Source organism: Glycine max, chromosome 6, assembly GCF_000004515.6.
Source record: "Glycine max cultivar Williams 82 chromosome 6, Glycine_max_v4.0, whole genome shotgun sequence".
NCBI classification, from domain to species: Eukaryota; Viridiplantae; Streptophyta; class Magnoliopsida; order Fabales; family Fabaceae; genus Glycine; species Glycine max.
In genome coordinates, this window is record NC_038242.2 from 45,130,071 (window position 1) to 45,149,413 (window position 19,343).

At 29.8% G+C, this 19,343-nt stretch overlaps 1 protein-coding gene across 3 annotated transcripts; it reads left to right on the forward strand.

Moving 5' to 3' along the window:
* Window positions 1–15,226: 15,226 nt before the first annotated feature.
* Window positions 15,227–17,923, forward strand: KR3 (disease resistance protein KR3). Of its 3 annotated transcripts, none has more exons than XM_041016040.1 (4): window positions 15,233–15,887; window positions 16,029–17,151; window positions 17,260–17,523; window positions 17,587–17,923. In XM_041016040.1, exons 1-3 carry the CDS (start codon window positions 15,352–15,354, stop codon window positions 17,509–17,511), a joined length of 1,911 nt encoding a protein of 636 aa, XP_040871974.1. In that variant the 5' UTR covers window positions 15,233–15,351; the 3' UTR covers window positions 17,512–17,523; window positions 17,587–17,923. The 3 variants fall into 3 exon arrangements, with proteins under 3 accessions (XP_006581062.1, XP_040871974.1, NP_001235720.1); NM_001248791.1 differs by having other exon boundaries at window positions 15,262–15,887; window positions 17,260–17,548; window positions 17,648–17,923; XM_006580999.4 differs by having other exon boundaries at window positions 15,227–15,887; window positions 17,260–17,923.
* The last annotated feature ends 1,420 nt before the right edge of the window (window positions 17,924–19,343 follow it).

A 19,343-nucleotide genomic window follows, 5' to 3' on the forward strand; every position in this document is an offset into this window, starting at 1 on the left:
TTATGCCAAAATAGTTCAAAATTCAAAGTTTATTTTTTAATTTATTATATTTTTGTACTCTTATATATTATCTTTAAAATATAATATATAAGATTAAATTTTATTTTTCACATAAAATAGAATGTGTATACTTATATAGGCTTTATTTTATATTATATTTTAAATGATAATATATAAGACTAAAAATATAATATTTTAAAAAATAAACTTTGAATTTTGAACTATTTTCACCTAAAACTTATATTAATACTATATTTAGTACCAAATATTAAAATGAGTAGTTCGATATAGTGTAAAACCTTATATTAATACTATATTTTGTACCAAACACTCAAATGAGTAGTTGTGTGTAGTGTAAATGAGTGTGTTTCATCCTTCAAAGACTATGGTTCTAGTCCTTCTTCAAACTTTTTAAAGTTCTTATTTTTTAAGGAAATGTTGGTCAACTTTCTAGCATTTTAAAATTCTTAATTTCACAAAATTTGATTATGACATATTTTCACAATATAAAGGGTATATATTTATTATAATTTTTAAATAATTTTATAAAAAATTATTTTGTATAAAACACAAATTAAAATACTAATTATAACCATGATTTATTTATCTTAATCAAATAATGTAAATATTGTTCTTTTAATTTTATTATAAATCATCAAAGTATAATTAAAAATAATATATAATTATTGTGATTTACAAAATAATGAAAATATTGATTTGTTAATTTAAAAATATTACTAATATATTAATATCAATAATTTTCAAGTATAAAAGTATTTAAGAATATTAAATATTGATATGATTTATAATAAATTAAAAATCTAGTTTCTTTAATTTTCTAGAAAAACAAATTCTGTCGCAAATTTGGTCGCTAGCCTCAAGATAATTTATTATTATAGCGAACAAAAAATTCTCAGTTGCTATTAGCATAATATAGCGACTAAATCATATTCGGTTGCTAATGTCAAGTCCAGCTCAATCTTTACTTCCGTCTCTAAAGGGCTTATGAATTTATGTATGCATCGCGACCGAAGTAGCGACCGATGTATTCAGTGATTTACTTTGGTTGCGAATACGGTCGCTGGAGCAAGTTAGTTACCAACTATAAATTTGGCTGCAAAATGCTGTCGCAATTAGCGACCAAACTTTTCTGGTCGCTATGTTGGTCACTAACAGCGACTAAATAGTTTCGGTCGCTAGTTTCAGTTGCTAAACTATATTTTTCTAGTAGTGGGATGACCTTTGGGCTAAGTAACAAACAAGGCATTGATCATCTCCACATCATACATGTATTTTAAGCAATCCAAGAATCATGCAAAATCAAGAAATTAAAACCAGTTGTTCTCTCGCAGCTGAAAGTTCACACAACTTATCGATTTTCATTGAAGTGTGAAGGTTTTTATTCCATGTTTTTCTGTAAGAAATAATAACCTTTTCACTTTTGTACTGTTAGTTCAAACTTCATCACTTACACTGCCGCCTGCTTCCACGAGAATTAGCAATACAAAAATATCTATTGGTATGTCGTTCTTCTTATTCATGCAATTGATTCACTCAAAATGTGTTACAACCGATCAATAAGTATCTACTTCTCTATCATGCGTCAACTAAATTAAAGCTATTAAATGACTGAATTTAAACTACTAAAATTAAACTGTTGAAATTAAATTGTCCTACATGCAAAAAATTAAATGAAAATAAAATAAAAGAAAATGAAAACAAAACAAAATAAAGACAAATAAAGAAAATTAAAGAAAACTCCTTATTAAAATGGGTCTCAATCTTGTGTGGGCCCTGAATCCCAAGCTTCCTAAGCAGAAATCATCATCATATTCAATCTCTATGGCATCATCATTACCAATACCAGAGATATCACCCCTTCTTAAAATGGAAGTCCAAGTGTCGAATCTATACAAACTTCATTTATATTTAGGTAGATGAATATTTTATTAATAAAAGAAGTATAAGAAAATTGATTTGAAAAGATTATGAAAAAACAATAATTTAAATTGACAGAAAATTAAATCAAACAAAAGGAGAAATTAAACAAGAATTTAAATTAATTAATTAAAAACAACAAAAGAAAAGAAAAACCAATTATTATAGAAGTTAAATTAAAAAGATGAGAATGTTGGGAACTTAGCCTACCAGAACTACTCCTTGATGTAATGTTAATGATTTTTTTTATTTATGATTATTCTAATTTACAGTTGCATCTACTAATATATTCTAACTTTGGTCTCATGCATGACAAATCCTAATTTATCTATTTTCTCTCCCAAATCCTTTTGCAGAGCTAAAATAGTAAATTGCATTAAGAATAAAGATGTATAGTAGACTAAACAAATATCAATCTATCCCTAACGATGACTTTATTTAGATACATTTTTCCTAGTTCTATTAGAAAATAACATTTCTCAATGTTACACCTAAAACTTACCATGCAAATAGGTGATCAAGCAACAAACAATAATATTAAGCACAAGAAAAGATAATGCAAATGTAATATGCATAAATAGATAGGAAGATAAATTACATCAAAAATAATTGACTGTCAAGTTCCCAACAAATGAGGTTTAGCCTCTCATTGTCATGGATGCTTTACAATTACAAGAGGAGAATATTTAGTAAAGAGGAAGAAGATAAGAAAGGGAATCAAGGGAAAGAATGACTCCCAATGCTTGTTTCTCTTTCTTCTAGCCTTTGCCTTCTATAAGAAATTATATTCTCTTGAAATTTCTATTTGTTTTATCCTTTTTCTCTATTCTTCTTTTATAGGTACAGATTAACTTAGTGCTAAGCGGGCTTCTCGCGCTAAGCCCACCTTTACTTTTCTGAATTAGTCTGTTTTTCTTAATTAGTCTATTTTCTTTAATTAGTCTCATTTTCCTTAATTATTCTATTTTTTGGACTTTAATTATTTTACTCACTAAACATCATAAATTCATCATTTTTAATATTCTTTGCACAAAAAAGAAAGAATTAGGAGAGAAAAAAAATACAAATTCCTATAAAATTTAATCCCAAAATATACTCATAATTAGCAGTTATCAACAACTAATTGAATCTTTTTGTTCTCTCGGGTTTAAGAACCGTAAATGCCACATAAACCACCTTTTTGTTATGGAGGATATTGATAAGGAATGAATAGAAGCTTCACCTATATAAAAATTCTTCAAATGCTATGAATGTGACATCTTTTACCCTGACATACAATTAGTGAAAGAAAACATGAAATAACAGAGCAATTTAAAAAGATTTATTTCACAACTCAAAATAAAACTTCTCAATGGAGTAAAATATTCACACTCACAATTTAACCAAGTTAAAACTTATTAGGAAGAATATAAAAATGAGTTTCGACTCCAAACAAAGATCGTATTGGTATTACAACTGAAATTCCAATAAAAAAAACATAGAAGTAAATCATGTTTAACTACATATCTTAAAATAACATATGATAAAAACAACATAAAACCCTACTCCCCGATGTTACATCCTATTAGAGCATAGTATTCTAGTGTCCTTTAGCATAAGGTTCTCCATCGCCATTCAACTAACCATTTTCTCCCATGAACAAAAGGTTTGAAATCATCATAGGATCCAAACACAAACAACACATAGGGAGTGAGCTATCACATTCCTAAACAAGTAGAGATAAACAAAGGCACACATATATAAGTGTAAGAAACTCAACTTAATACAATTCACATTATGTTACCACTCATTGCATAAAACCATCTGTCCCAAGGATTTAATCACAAAATCACATTTCACACCTCCACATTAATCATGTGTTCAAAACAACACATCTCAAGTACAACACAACATCTCACACTCACATAATTCATTACCCACCATCACATATCATGTCACAATGATCATTACATATGCGATATGCAACATAAACATTAAGATTCAATCCTATATGTAATGTGGTATCATGTTAGTGAAAAATCTCATCGAGCGCTTAAGAGTATATGATAAGACAGGCTACACACTGGTAATTCAAGCCACTTTCACTAGGTAAAATCATAGGGAGACCAATCAAGATTTCATTGTTTTGCGAGAATGCTTCAACCATGTGGGATCGACACAGGCTTAAAGGAGCACTCAAACCGGGTGTATTTATCCCCAAGGTCTATACTCCGAAGAGTCTGTCAGGACCTCTCCTTCCTGATTCAAGTCCAACCCAGAAAACATTTTAGCATGCAAACTTGTCAAGTTTCCACAGTGGATCCCATCATAATATTCATTGCTCATTTACCGGTTAGGGTTTCGCTGTTTTACGAGAATGCTTCAACCATGTGGGATCGACACATGCTTCAAAGAGCACTCAAATCGGGTGTATCTACCCCCAAGGTCTAGACTCCAAAGAGTCCACTAGAACTTCTCCCTCATGATTTAGGTCCAACCTATAAAACATTTTAGCACGCAGACTTGCGAAGTTCCCACAATACTCATTGCGTATTAACTTGTTGCCCTTAAAGGGTCTTTTAGTTGTGTGATTATACAGTTCACAACACACAACTAAATGCAGACAACATCTTAATACACGTGTGATCTCACAATTTAACACATACTCAACTTGTCATTTACACGCAGTTCATCATACTTTCATAATCATAATCAGGTTGTCAAGCCGCATACATCATATACATATCACACAATAATAATATTAATATGTTCAGTTCATATGACTAATCATTTCAATAAAATAGACATTTAAAATCATATAGGAGCCATTGGAGTTTGAACTATGCAATACACACAATTATTCAATTATTTTCAAAATCATTTTAACTTGTTGTGGCTTAAAGTGATTCAACTCATTGGATTTTCACAGTGGATCTCATCACAATACTCCTCGCTCATTAACTCATTGTCCTTAAAGGGTCTTATAGTGATTCAACCCAATTTAACACATCTCCATGTATGCCCTTCCTTCAACTTCTCTCTGTCTTCTCTGAATCTTTCTTCATATTTGGAAAAGGCTTCCTCACAAGGTCTACTATGTTTTTGCATGTCTGATGTATCAACATCATAAAAAATAGGCAAAACACATCTTTGCAATGTTTGAGTGCAATTACAGGAGTTCTAGTTCATGCAAACACAAGTTGAAGAAGCATAGTTCTTTGAGAAGATCACAACGAAAATGCAAAAGCCTTCAATAGCCTTTAGCATCTCGGGAGCTATTGATTCGCCTTTCCTAAGATCTGATTATCTTTGAAGACATCGATGCCTTTGCTATGGAGACTTCCAAGTAGAAACAAAGTGAAGTTGCTACGCGTGTCTTCGCCATGGAAGCTCAATCACAAACACATCATATGTCCTCATCACGTGAGATGAAGAAGAGCTGCATTGGATGATGGCGTTAGAAGTCATTGCAACTGGCAACAGTACGTGGAAGCAAACTTGTTGTGAATGAAGTGTAATAGTAATATTAGTGTGAAGTTGATGCTGTGAGTGAAGTTGCAATAGGGAAACACTAACACGGCTGTAGCTTATTTTCCCTCTTTGCTTTCTACATAGCTGCACTTCTTGGCAGCTTCTATGAAGCTTCTCTGTATTTAAGGAAAAGTTAATATGGTCATGTACACTTTCTTGACAACTTCTACGAAGCTTCTTGTATTTAAGGAAAAGTTAATATGGTCATGTACTCTTTCTTGGCAGCTTCTTCCACTTTCTTCCTTCCCACTTCCGTTCATGTACTTATTCTCTTTAATATGATTATGAACTCACTTTGGTTTGGTTGTGTTTAATTTAGATAAAAGAATTAGAGAAATTGAGTAGAAGAAAATATAAGAGAAATAATTTTTAAAAAAATAACAGAATAAAAATAAAATTATTATCTAATTTAAGAGAAACGGGTGAAAAATAATACTGTCAAAGAAAATCAATATTTTTTTCTTTAAAAAATATTGATTTTATTTCCTAAAAAATTAATTTTTTTGACAAAAAAACATTTTTTACTATTTGTAAATACAAAATTTACAAGCTTATCTCTCTTCTAAATCGTTTTACGTATCAACCGGCCCTCAATTGCATCTATAGTGTATTCCTCGGGTTTTTTCACTGAAACATATCTTATGGTTCAGGTAGTTTCCACTACTATAAAAAAAGCTTTTCTAAGACAGACAAAAATAGGATACAACGACGGTTGTTGTCTGTCGTAGAAGCCCACATCGTGGAAAGTTAAACCTTTCAACGACGAATCAAAAAACACCATCTTAGAAAGGGAGCAATTTTCAAAGACAGTGCTTACGTCAGCACTGTCCTTGAATCAAATATTATTTTTAATTATTGATATTTTTTTGAATGATATCCCATCAGAAAAAATATAAATAATTAAAAATAATTTATATTAGCATGATTGTAATTAATATTAATAGTAAAATTTATTTATTAAATAAATATTTAAATGATAGATTAAATCAAAATAAGAGGTTCACAAATTATTTATATTTAATCTATCATTTAAATATTAATTTTATAAATAAATTTTAATATTAATTACTAAAGATTAACAAAATAAAAATTCCTAAGACAATTTCATACAAAATACAAGTTGGTATATGTTTGGGTTATTTAAAGTTATTACAAAGAATAGTTAAGAATATGTTTGGGTTATTTAAAGTTATTCCCAAACAGTGTCTGTAGTGTTCACAAGAATATTATAAGTTGCTATTGCAATTGTCTTTAAGACAGAAAAAAGAAAGAATCAATGTCTATTATTGTATAAAATGATCAATATCGGGAGAACATTCAATAAAGAAGTGGTACCTTTGAATACTCTCTGATTCGGATGTAGAACACTAGAGTGAGTTAAGGAAGAAAGCTATAGTGCAAATCGTTGTCTGGGAAGCCCGGAAGGCCTAAATCAACACTGTAAATTCAATAATTATTTTGTCAAGCATAAGTATGTGAAATAGTCAACCAATTAGGCATGCATGAAAACTCAATGAGGAAAAAAAAGAGTACAACATATACCATAACGTGTCTATTTGAAGATTAAATAAAAGGGTTGGTGTTGATGTAGCAAACTTCTCATGCAAAATCCAAGTAATAAAAATAGAATATATATGTCAAACTAAAACAGCTAGGTGAAGCAGGAGGACAAAATAAATTATTTCCAATTGCAGATAATTATATATATATATAAAAGAATCACTCCCATTCACAGAGTACATAATATATATTAATAATTAATTGAAGAAACAAAAAATTTCAAGAAATAAAAGACTTTCATTTTTTTAAATGGTAACTCAATTTTTTATATCATAAAACTAAAGAATTTTATTTTATTTTGGAAAATAAGTAGTTATATTGATTAATTAAAAAACTAATTAACAATTTGATAAATGGATAAATAGATAAATAATCATAGTATAAGAGTTCAAATCTTAAGTTGTATTTTACTCTTTTTTAATTCTTTTTTCCATAACTTCTCTCCTATACAATTCATTATTAAAGCTTGGATATATTTGTCGTACTTTTTATACTTTTGGGACTAAATTTTGTATTTTCATTTTTAGGAACGTACTTGTCAGTGGACCGGGAAGACAAAAAGTCAAAAAAATATTATGACAAATATGTCCTTATGTTGGCAATCCATATTGACAATCATTTCAGTGACAAATTTGTTCCTCCATGCCATGGAAGCTATTTTATTAACGGTAACAGACAAAAGTTAACATCATGATATTTTATATTTTCATCTTTTAGGAACGCATTTGTCAGCGAATTACACGTTGAAGAACAAAAATGACTATTTATTCAAAAAAAATAAAGACGGAGAAAGAGTTGTGGAAATGGAAGGTGGTGGCATGGTCTTCCTTGACTCGGATTCAATGGTTGTTAGAGGTAGTCACTCTTCTCCTCTTTCATTTTGCATCTCTTTCTCTCTCTACCTTAGGTTTTCTCATTCCTATATTCTACAAATTTGACTTTGATTTATAGGTTATTTCATTTGTTTCTTCTATTTCTATGGATGAATTTGTTCTTCAGAATAAATTTTAGGTTCTGCACGTCTTCATCTTGTCATCATTGTTTGCTTCACTTTTTCATTTACTTGTATGCTATGTTATGTATATATTATTCTATCACTTTTGTTATTTTTTAATGTTTTATTGTTCAATATGTGTTCCAGTACATGCTCTATGCTTCATGAATGTGTTCATCCTAGATTTATTGTGAAACGAGTTTAAATCAGTTGTGTTTATGAGCTATTTGTGAAAATGCCTGAGAAAGACCTGAAGCACAATGACCACGGGTGGCAAATAAAATTGAGGATATGATGTTTACAAGAATGTCTTAGGTAATTTTAAACTTACCATTATTTATTTGGTTTGCCCAAGTCACTTGCTTAATTTCTTTGCATTAGCCACATTGGTTGATATAAAATCCATGATTACCTTTATTTTTAGTTTTTCTTTACTAGGCTCTAATAATTGGAATACAATAGATAACGCTATTGAGGGATACAAAAAAAAAAACTGAGTTTTGGTAGCTGAATAATGACCAAAATCATTTTATAATGTGATGAGATCTTGAGAAAAGTCAAGCTTGTCTTTGAAATGATCTTTGGTATTATTTGTCATTATAGTTCCTTAATTCTCACATATTTGTTGCAGCTTACAAGATAGTATAGGTAGTTTCCTAGTATGACAATATACTAATACATAAAAAGATGTTCAACTCTACTGGTAGATTAGAAATATGTGGCCCTGAAACTCAGGTGTGGAGTACACATGAATTGCTTTGATAGTTTTCACTGCAAGTATATTTCTTCTTCTTGACTTGTTCCTTCCATGTACTTAGTGTTTCAACATTTAGCTACCTATAACCAACCTGAAGTGCATTATGTTTTCTTTATTAACTTACATGGTTATTTCACCTCTAGTTTATTTCTATTTCTTTTTATTACATTGTCTATAACTATTCCCCCCCCCCCCTCCCCTTTTGAATTTAACCTGTAGAGGAACATAAGTTTTTATTAATCCCAATTAAATGGCATATTTATACAATGGAATCATTTTGGAGGTAATTTTATGTTTGAAATAGCTTTATGTTTGAAGTCTTGTCGATAGGTTTACATTATCATGGTTGTAACATCTTTTAGTTGTATAGAAAGTTAGAAGAAAGAAAATAATAGAAATTAGCTTATGTAGGGAAATAAAAGAAAATAATATACCTTCCTCTTTATTTCATAGACATTTAATTTTCTTTTTATAGTCTCATAAATCACTTGCTTTTATTTTTTTTTTCTTGCATAATTGTATATAATCTTCAGGATCTATTCTTTTAAATTGAAAGGGTAGTTGATGTAGTGAATACATGATGAACTGTTCCAACTAGCAAAAAGAACTATTTGGTTTTTTAATCAATTTATAATTTATGTCACCTATTGTAGGATGAACTTGAAAGAGAAATAACAAGGGACTTTGATTGCCTGAGTCACCCATATATTAGGCGGAAACTAGCATAGGTTAGTATTATACCTTTTTAAGCTATCTCAACTGAATTTTCATAGTATGTAAAACATTTACTTCCAGGCTATTATATGAATTTGGGAGAAATATTCTTACTGTTTTTGAACTATCTCCAGTCTTCACTAGGAAGTTTTGGATCTCTTCTTCATGGTTTGTACTTAATTTACAGTTTTCTCACATGTGAAAACTTGCTGGTCATAAAGAACTCATATTTGGTAGTTGAGCGTCACATAAATGTATGTACTCCTATTGTGGTTGCTATTCTTAATTTCAATTGCTTGGACAGGAAAGATGGACATGACAAACAAGAAATTGTCTCTTGACAATTCTCAACAAGGAAAAAAAAGAATTTTTGACAAAAGTAAGAATGATCAAGAGCATTTAAAATAATTCATGTTTTGTTTAAGGGTGAAGATTTAACATAATTCATGTTTTGAAAATTATGATTATTTCTATATCCTGACAGAATATTTAAAATTGATTGTTAAGTACCTATTAATTTGAAATGAAAATTAACAAAAATACGAATATAATATGCTTATTAATTAAACGTCAATAAATTGGAAATGATTACGGCAAAAACAAATGCAAAATTGAAGTTATTTTAATAATATGTTAAAATTGATATTGTAATATTTAAGATTGATTGTTAAGTACTTACTAATTAGGAATAGATCATCGTCAAAATTATGATTATTTCCATATATGATTATTAATTTCAAAATTATGATTATTTCTATATTCTAATAGAATATTTAAAATTGATTGTTAAGTATCTATTAATTTGAAATGAAAATTAACAAAAATACGAATAAAATATGCTTATTAATTAAACGTCAATAAATTGACAATGATTACGGCAAAAACAAATATAAAATTGATGTTGTTTTAATAATATGTTAAAATTGATACTGTAATATTTAAAATTAATGGTTAAGTACTTACTAATTAGGAATAAATCATCGTCTAAATTATGATTATTTTCATATATGGTTATTAATTTGAAAATTATGATTATTTATATATCCTAACAGAATATTTAAAATTGATTGTTAAGTACCTATTAATTTGAAATTAAAATTAACAAAAATACGAATAAAATATGCTTATTAATTAAATATCAATAAATTGACAATGATTACGGCAAAAACAAATACAAAATTGAAGTTGTTTTAATAATATGTTAAAATTGATACTGTAATATTTAAAGTTGATTGTTAAGTACCTACTAATTAGGAATAAATCATCGTCTAAATTATGATTATTTCCATATATGGTTATTAATTTGAAAATTATGATTATTTCTATATCTTAACAGAATATTTAAAATTGATTGTTAAGTATCTATTAATTTGAAATGAAAATTAACAAAAATATGAATAAAATATGCTTATTAATTAAACGTCAATAAATTGACAATGATTACGGCAAAAACAAATACAAAATTGAAGTTGTTTTAATAATATGTTAAAATTGATACTGTAATATTTAAAATTGATTGTTAAGTACCTATTAATTAGGAATAAATCATCGTCTAAATTATGATTATTTCCATATATGGTTATTAATTTGAAAATTATGATTATTTCTATATCTTAACAGAATATTTAAAATTGATTGTTAAGTACCTATTAATTTGAAATGAAAATTAACAAAAATACGAATATAATATGCTTATTAATTAAACGTCTATAAATTGGAAATGATTACGGCAAAAATAAATACAAAATTGAAGTTATTTTAATAATATGTTAAAATTGATATTGTAATATTTAAAATTGATTGTTAAGTACCTACTAATTAGGAATAGATCATCGTCTAAATTATGATTGTTTCGATATCCTAATAGAATATGATTATTAATTTTAAAATTATTATTATTTATATATCCTAACCTAATATTTACGGCAAAAATACGAATAAAATACGAATAAAATATGACGTCAATAAATTGACAATGATTACGGCAAAAACAAATACAAAATTGAAGTTGTTTTAATAATATGTTAAAATTGATACTGTAATGTTTAAAATTGATTGTTAAGTACCTATTGATTAGGAATAAATCATCGTCTAAATTATGATTGTTTCGATATCCTAATAGAATATGATTATTAATTTTAAAATTATGATCATTTCTATATCCTAACCTAATATTTAAAATTGATTTTAAGTACCTATTAATTTGAAATGAAAATTAACAAAAATATGAATAAAATATGTTTATTAATTAAACGGTAATAAACTATATAACGTTTAATATTTAAAAGGAAAGTTTTCTCTTCTATAAAAGATACATATAATTTAGAAAGAAAAAAAAATAGAATTTGGTGGATATATGATTACACTTCATCTTTACATGAAAATTTATCTGTATTTTTATAATTATTAAAATTCCCTTACTTCAAATTTAACTAACTCAAATAGATTTGTTTAGAAAAAAAATTTAGGTGGATACATGATCGCAGTTCATCTTTAGATGTAAATTTATCACTATTTTCATAACCACTAAAATCCACGTACAACAAACATTGCAACTTATTTGAATTAACTTTATTTTAGTTTAACTTTTCATTCAAATTAATTTCAACAAATCTGGAAACATATCAAGTACTTGTAAGTCAGATAATATAATCGTATTAATATCGAATGGTTATAAAATTGTATTAATCTACAATTGTATCTAAAACAATAAATACGTGTCAAGTTCAATTTTTTTAAATAAAATATGATATATTTTTATCAACTTTCTCAAAAATTTAAAAATGGACAATTATTTTGTCTTAACTTAAGTAGGAGTAAAAGATTCGATAATTATTTTATGTTTTGTTGAGACAGTGATTAGGTGAAGTAAAAATACAATTGTAATTAATTTTTTAAAAAATAAATAATGGAAGGTTTTATTGGAAACACATTTTAATATATGATTCTTTTGGTGACATTGTTGATAAAATGTAAACAACTATAAAATATTGTCTCCTTCCCCAAGGGAATTAAATAACGACATCCAAAAATTAAATACGAAACAAAGTTACATAAATTTTTTGGCAACAAACAATTGAAAAAAGGTAATGGATTTTGGACTTCAATATTCAACTGGACTCCTCTTCATCCCATAACATCTGCTTTCTGAAAACAAAAATGATGGAAAACGAACTGATCTTAGTTTGGTTTTTTAACAACTAGACTCCTCTTCATCCCACAACAAACAAAAGACCAAAGAAGGCAGCACAACAAACAAATGATGGAAAACGAAGGTGTAAACGGACTAAAAACAAAAATAAAAATCACTTCAACAAAAAATGACCAATGGACAACAAAGATTTAACCTTTTATATTTTGAGTCATAAAACCTAAAAAAGATGTACCGAATGATGCATATCTAAGATGAAAAGCACTTCCAAACAAAAAAAAGATTTATGCATGTTTGTTTCAGAAAGTCACAACACCAAAATAGGCACCGAAAGATAAAGATGAAAACAGACTCAAAACTAACAAATGAAGAAATGGGGAAGAAATGGTATAGAAAACAAACCTGTAGTTACGGTTGGGGGATACCTATGACCGGTGTTCTTTCTGAGAGTTGTCGTTCTCGGATTGTTTATTGTTCTCGGCCAAGAACGTAGCACAAGTGCAGTCAGTATATAGAAAAGTTAAAGATGGTAAAGCAAACAAAAGAAGAACATGCAACAAAAATAAGGGAAACATGGCAAAAATCCCAGAAATCGAAAAAGGACGAAAACACAAAAAGTTGGGTATAGGAAACAGTGAGCACGTTGGAGAAGGCTCAGGAACTCAAAAAAGTTTAAACTTTTGTATTGCGAGAAGTCAGAAACCAAAATAAAGGCAGAACACCCAAGAAAATTTAAGCTTTTGTGTTTACGAACCTGTACTCATGGAGTTTTTGAGATAAAAATCGCAGCTTTAGTGTGTTCTTTCACCTTCTCTGCATTCATAAAAAAAATCAACATGCCAAAAAATATATTGAACTATTAGACCACCAAAAAAGGAGGAAAACACAAAAAGCTGGGTATAGGAAACAATGAGCACGTTGGAGAAGGCTCAGGAACACAAAAAAGTTTAAACTTTTGTATCGCGAGAAGTCAAAAAACAAAATAAAAGCAGAACACCCAAAAATCATTTTTGGCCAAACCAAGCAAAGAACTGTCAAACCAAGCAAAAAAGCTGTAGCCTTTGGGTTTTCCTCACGGGAGAGAAAACAACGGCTTTACCAAGCAACAACCTTTCGGTTTTTTGGCCAAACCAAACAAATGAAAAAAGAAAACGCAGCAGGATAAGAGAGAAAAGAACCCAGAAGAATGGAGAGGAACAAAAGATTCAGAAGAATGGAGAGGAATTGAGAGGAACGAAAATGGGAAACGGAGAGTTGAGAAGTAATGGAAAACAGAGAGGGGTCAGAAGTAAAATTCAAAATGAAACGTATGTTGAAAAATACAAAAGCCTTAGGGAACATAATTAGTGCATAGATAATTGTGCGGCACGTTGGAAACTTAAATGCTAGGGGTGGGTGTCAAATATTAATAATAATAATAGTAATTATTTATTTTATTTATCATATATTATTTACTGAAAACGCATTGTAGCACGATTTGACATTTTTAGGCGGGAATGACATTGCACTACAGCTTGACATGTAGGCCATCCAGGGCCTTATTTGTATAATGATAGATGATACTTGTACATACTTGAACAAGATATGGTTTAACTTTTTCCATACATTTTTTTTTACAACATTTCACGGTACTTAACAAACAACACCCACAAAGAGTTTCAAACTCATGCATACTAACTTTGTTAAAAGCCCACCATAATTACTCTTATAATATTTAAGTTATAAAATGTTCTGATTTTATTCCAATAAAATTTTCAGTAAGTTTTTTATTTTAAAATGGAAATGTCATTTTTTTTTACTTAGAGTAGGATTTGGACATCCAAATCTACTTGAATTATTTGCTTACATCAATTATATATACAACTTAATGTAAAAAAAACATCATATTTTATCTTAGTTATATGTACAATTGATATAAAAAATGTTATATTTACATCAATTAAAAAATATGATCGTAAGTTTAAATATGTCTAAGTCCAAAAATAATATATTATAACTTTGTGAGAACAAAAACATACTAAAAATTTTACATAATAAATTTTGTATATTTTTATATTTATGGGAGAAAAAAATATTTTAGCTTAAAAATTATTCATGCATTAGGGAAATAGTGCACACCGCATCTAAGAGTTTCCATCCCATACAATGCAAGAGCTGAGAGAAATTAACGTGTTAAATGTGTTTTGGTGAGATGAAGTGAGCGGATTATTATATAACATCTTAATTTCTTCATTTTGTGATATATAAATGGAATTGCTATAAAGTAGTACTACTATTATTTTAGACATGTGTTAAATGAAATTGTGAACACTTTGTACCTCGGTGATACAGTGGATGACTTTGACCGCTGACTAAAAGAAAGCCACATATTTCCCCCTTTGCAAGATAAGGCTGATCAAGTTGGTATTTTTATTTTTATTTTTTTATCATGCAAGTTGGTTTGTTATGTCCGAGTAATCACTGTTTGGATGATATGTATTTAATAATTGGTCTGTATATGCCCCGCGTAAAATTAATGTCATGCAAGGAGTGTTGGGATTAAGTGATAATAACTTATATTCAATAAATTTGATTTCCATCATATATAAAATTTCATTAGCACAATGATAAATATGAATCACAACGAGATTGATGTCTAACCCATTAACTTAAGAGACACTCCTTGACATCTGACTTAGGAAAAAAATATCATGGTACTATACTTACCACTTTAATTAGTTTTAGTGTATGAAGTTTGGTTCTATATTCCAACAGACCAACCTACATTCCAGCATAATAATACTAAACTTTTTTCTTCGAATGGCTAAAACATGTTCCGGTGCATCCAGATACGATGTGTTCATTAACTTCAGAGGGGAAGACACACGTTTTGCATTTACCGGGCATCTCCACAAAGCTCTTTGTAACAAGGGAATCCGTGCTTTCATGGATGAAAATGACATTAAGAGAGGAGACGAAATAAGAGCAACACTTGAGGAGGCAATTAAAGGGTCGAGGATTGCCATCACTGTGTTCTCTAAAGACTATGCTTCTTCCTCATTTTGCTTAGATGAACTTGCAACCATCCTTGGCTGCTACCGCGAGAAAACTCTGTTGGTTATTCCTGTCTTTTATAAGGTGGATCCTTCTGATGTAAGACGCCTGCAAGGAAGTTATGCAGAAGGATTGGCTAGGCTTGAGGAAAGGTTCCATCCTAACATGGAGAATTGGAAGAAGGCTCTGCAGAAAGTAGCAGAATTGGCTGGGCATCATTTCAAAGATGGGTATCCCTCCTTACCAAGCTTTTGCTTTATAATTTTTGTTAAAATTGAAAGAGAAAATAAATGTTTATTAACCTTGACAAGATATGGATACAAGGGTTTTAGTTTAACTTCACTACAACTATAATTTCTTGTTTGAAACAGAGCTGGATATGAATTCAAGTTTATTAGGAAGATTGTTGATGATGTCTTCGACAAGATTAATAAAGCTGAAGCAAGTATATATGTTGCGGATCACCCGGTTGGATTACACTTAGAAGTGGAAAAAATAAGGAAACTTTTGGAGGCTGGATCTAGTGATGCTATCTCCATGATAGGGATCCACGGAATGGGCGGGGTAGGAAAATCAACACTTGCTCGAGCAGTTTATAATTTGCATACTGATCATTTTGATGATTCGTGTTTCCTACAAAACGTGAGAGAAGAATCAAACAGACACGGGTTAAAACGCCTACAAAGCATCCTTCTTTCACAAATACTTAAGAAGGAAATCAACTTAGCAAGTGAGCAACAAGGCACTTCGATGATAAAAAATAAGCTCAAGGGAAAGAAGGTTCTCTTAGTTCTAGATGATGTTGATGAGCACAAGCAATTACAGGCAATTGTTGGAAAATCTGTTTGGTCTGAGTCTGAGTTTGGCACCAGATTGGTTCTGATCATCACCACTCGGGACAAACAACTCCTAACATCTTATGGGGTCAAAAGAACACATGAGGTGAAAGAATTGAGTAAGAAAGATGCTATTCAATTGCTTAAACGGAAAGCTTTTAAAACATATGATGAAGTTGATCAAAGTTACAATCAGGTCTTGAATGATGTAGTAACTTGGACTTCTGGCCTTCCATTGGCTTTGGAAGTGATAGGTTCGAACCTGTTTGGAAAAAGTATTAAAGAATGGGAATCAGCTATCAAACAATATCAAAGAATTCCCAATAAGGAAATCTTGAAGATACTTAAAGTAAGCTTTGATGCTTTGGAGGAAGAAGAAAAAAGTGTTTTTCTTGACATTACTTGTTGCTTGAAAGGCTATAAATGCAGAGAGATTGAAGATATACTTCACAGTCTTTATGATAACTGCATGAAATACCATATTGGGGTGCTTGTTGACAAGTCTCTCATACAGATTAGTGACGATAGAGTTACATTGCATGACTTGATTGAGAACATGGGTAAAGAAATTGACAGACAGAAATCACCTAAAGAGACAGGGAAGCGGAGGAGATTATGGTTACTAAAAGATATAATTCAAGTCTTAAAAGACAACTCGGTGAGTGAAACTCATGAATGATTAAGCTTCTTATCTTGATTCATCATAGATGTATCTTACAAACGTATAGCTTGTATTGTGGTTGATTTGTGTCTTTTGCATTAACAGGGGACCAGTGAAGTTAAAATCATTTGTCTTGATTTCCCCATATCTGACAAACAAGAAACAATAGAATGGAATGGAAATGCCTTCAAGGAGATGAAAAACCTTAAAGCACTTATTATCAGAAACGGTATTTTATCCCAAGGTCCCAATTATCTACCAGAAAGTTTGAGAATATTGGAATGGCACAGACATCCTTCCCATTGTTTACCGTCTGATTTTGATACAACGAATCTTGCCATACGCGACTTGGAATAGTTCCATCCCGTCATTGGGGTGTGGTGGCATATCCAAGGCAAGTTTAAAGAATACATTTTCCTTGTAAATTAATAAATTCACAGCAGTATTATTCATTCAGTTCTGTTTAAATTTTTCCATCATTTTCTTTTTGCAGAAGTTGATGTATCTAACTATCTAAGGGTTTTGGATAGCTGATGCATCTGGTCTCTCAAATTTGAAGGAATTTTCATTTGAATATTGTGAGAATTTAATTATAGTTCAGAGTCAATTGGTTTTCTGAATAAACTTTAAATATTGAGTGCTGGTTGTTTCCGCAAACTTAGGAGTTTTCTACCCATCAAGGGATGGATTGAATGAATGAAACAACTGTGACTCAACTCAACATCTTTTTATACAAATACAATGCTGCATGCAAATGAAATTTTGGGAAGAATTTGTACTGGGATTTCCATGGTGTAATATTTTCCTCTTGGTTTTGAGAATAATTCCTTTTTGGTTTGAATAGGTTTTAATGTTGTCTCGGGATCAACTAGGACAGAAATTAAGTATTGGGTTGAACTCTTCTTTGATGTCAAAGTAATAGTTATAAATAGTCATCGACTCCCGGTAAAGGGTAGGGGTTGCTTTCTACAATTCTGGTGGGTTCAACTTCGAATGAAGGAAAACAATGCTTTAATTTTTCTGCAATAATCTTGATTTAGTTTGTGTTTTTTCTTGGCAGACAATATTCCTTTTTCTACAACTTAGGAATTTGAGATTTCCATTTAGAAAAATATTGACACAAGAAGCTTGTGAGTTGTGAACTTTTCTTTTTCTTTCTTCTGAGCATTGTAAAGCAAAATGTAAGGTTAGGAGCTGGAATTCTATGGCAGAAACAATTAAAATCCCTAATTATTTTATCCATTTTGCATGAAGTCTTCTTGTATTTGTATAAAATTAATGAATGAATGTTGGTGCATTTATTCAATCCATTATCATAACATTTGGCAATACAAAAATCTCTAGTTAAAGAGAACAGGAAAGTTTTGCCTGCAATGGAAACCAATGCTGCTGGAATAATTAGCAATAGTTTGTGTGGGTATCTTGAACCGTAGAGTAAATGGCTTACGAAGGAGAGACCACAGACACTAGAGGAGTTTGCTGACTTTGCTCATCATTTGCTGTCTCATATCCACTATCTAATTCTTCAAAGTTATAATCATCATCAGATAATCCCTTCTTAACTGCATATCTTCTTTATCAATGAGGTTGTGTTTATTGAATTTTAGCGAGTCACATTCTGATTTTTCACTTGTGTGCATGGCATCAGCCACTGGATTAGGTACCTTCTTCGGTTGTCTACCTGTTTTCTGCTTGGTCTCATGGTATCCTTGGCTTCCTCATTTTCTCCTCTGCATTTTATTCAAAAACTAGGTATCGATCCCGCGTGATGCATGGGTAAATAAGTAAATTATTCAAATTAGTGCTGATTAAAAAGTATATTGAAATATAATTTTTTTCAGTAAATGTGTTGGTTTTAAACGTGATTTCTTTGAACTGTACAATGTAAGCTTGTCATCCAATTTTTTGGTGTTTACATTGACATAATTATTACAACAGAATAGCCTAACATTTAATCTCTAAAAAATCCATTATAAATATTTTTTAGAGCGTGTTTGGATGAGTGAATTTTAAATTCTGAGAAATTTTAAATTTTAAGAATTTCAAATACTTCAATTTTCAAAATTGTGTTTGGATACAAAAAAATAAAAATTGTGAGAGTGAAAAAAAATGAGTGCAAAGAGAAGACAAAATATGATTGGTATGCTAGTTATACGTGTCCCTTTACACCCACATCCGATCGATATTCT

Coding starts and splice junctions, on each gene's coding strand:
- KR3 (XM_006580999.4), top strand. CDS start 15,352: ATGAAGTTTGGTTCTATATTCCAACAGACCAACCTACATTCCAGCATA. Junction 15,888..16,028: donor GGGCATCATTTCAAAGATGG/GTATCCCTCCTT, acceptor TGTTTGAAACAG/AGCTGGATATGAATTCAAGT. Junction 17,152..17,259: donor AAGTCTTAAAAGACAACTCG/GTGAGTGAAACT, acceptor TTGCATTAACAG/GGGACCAGTGAAGTTAAAAT.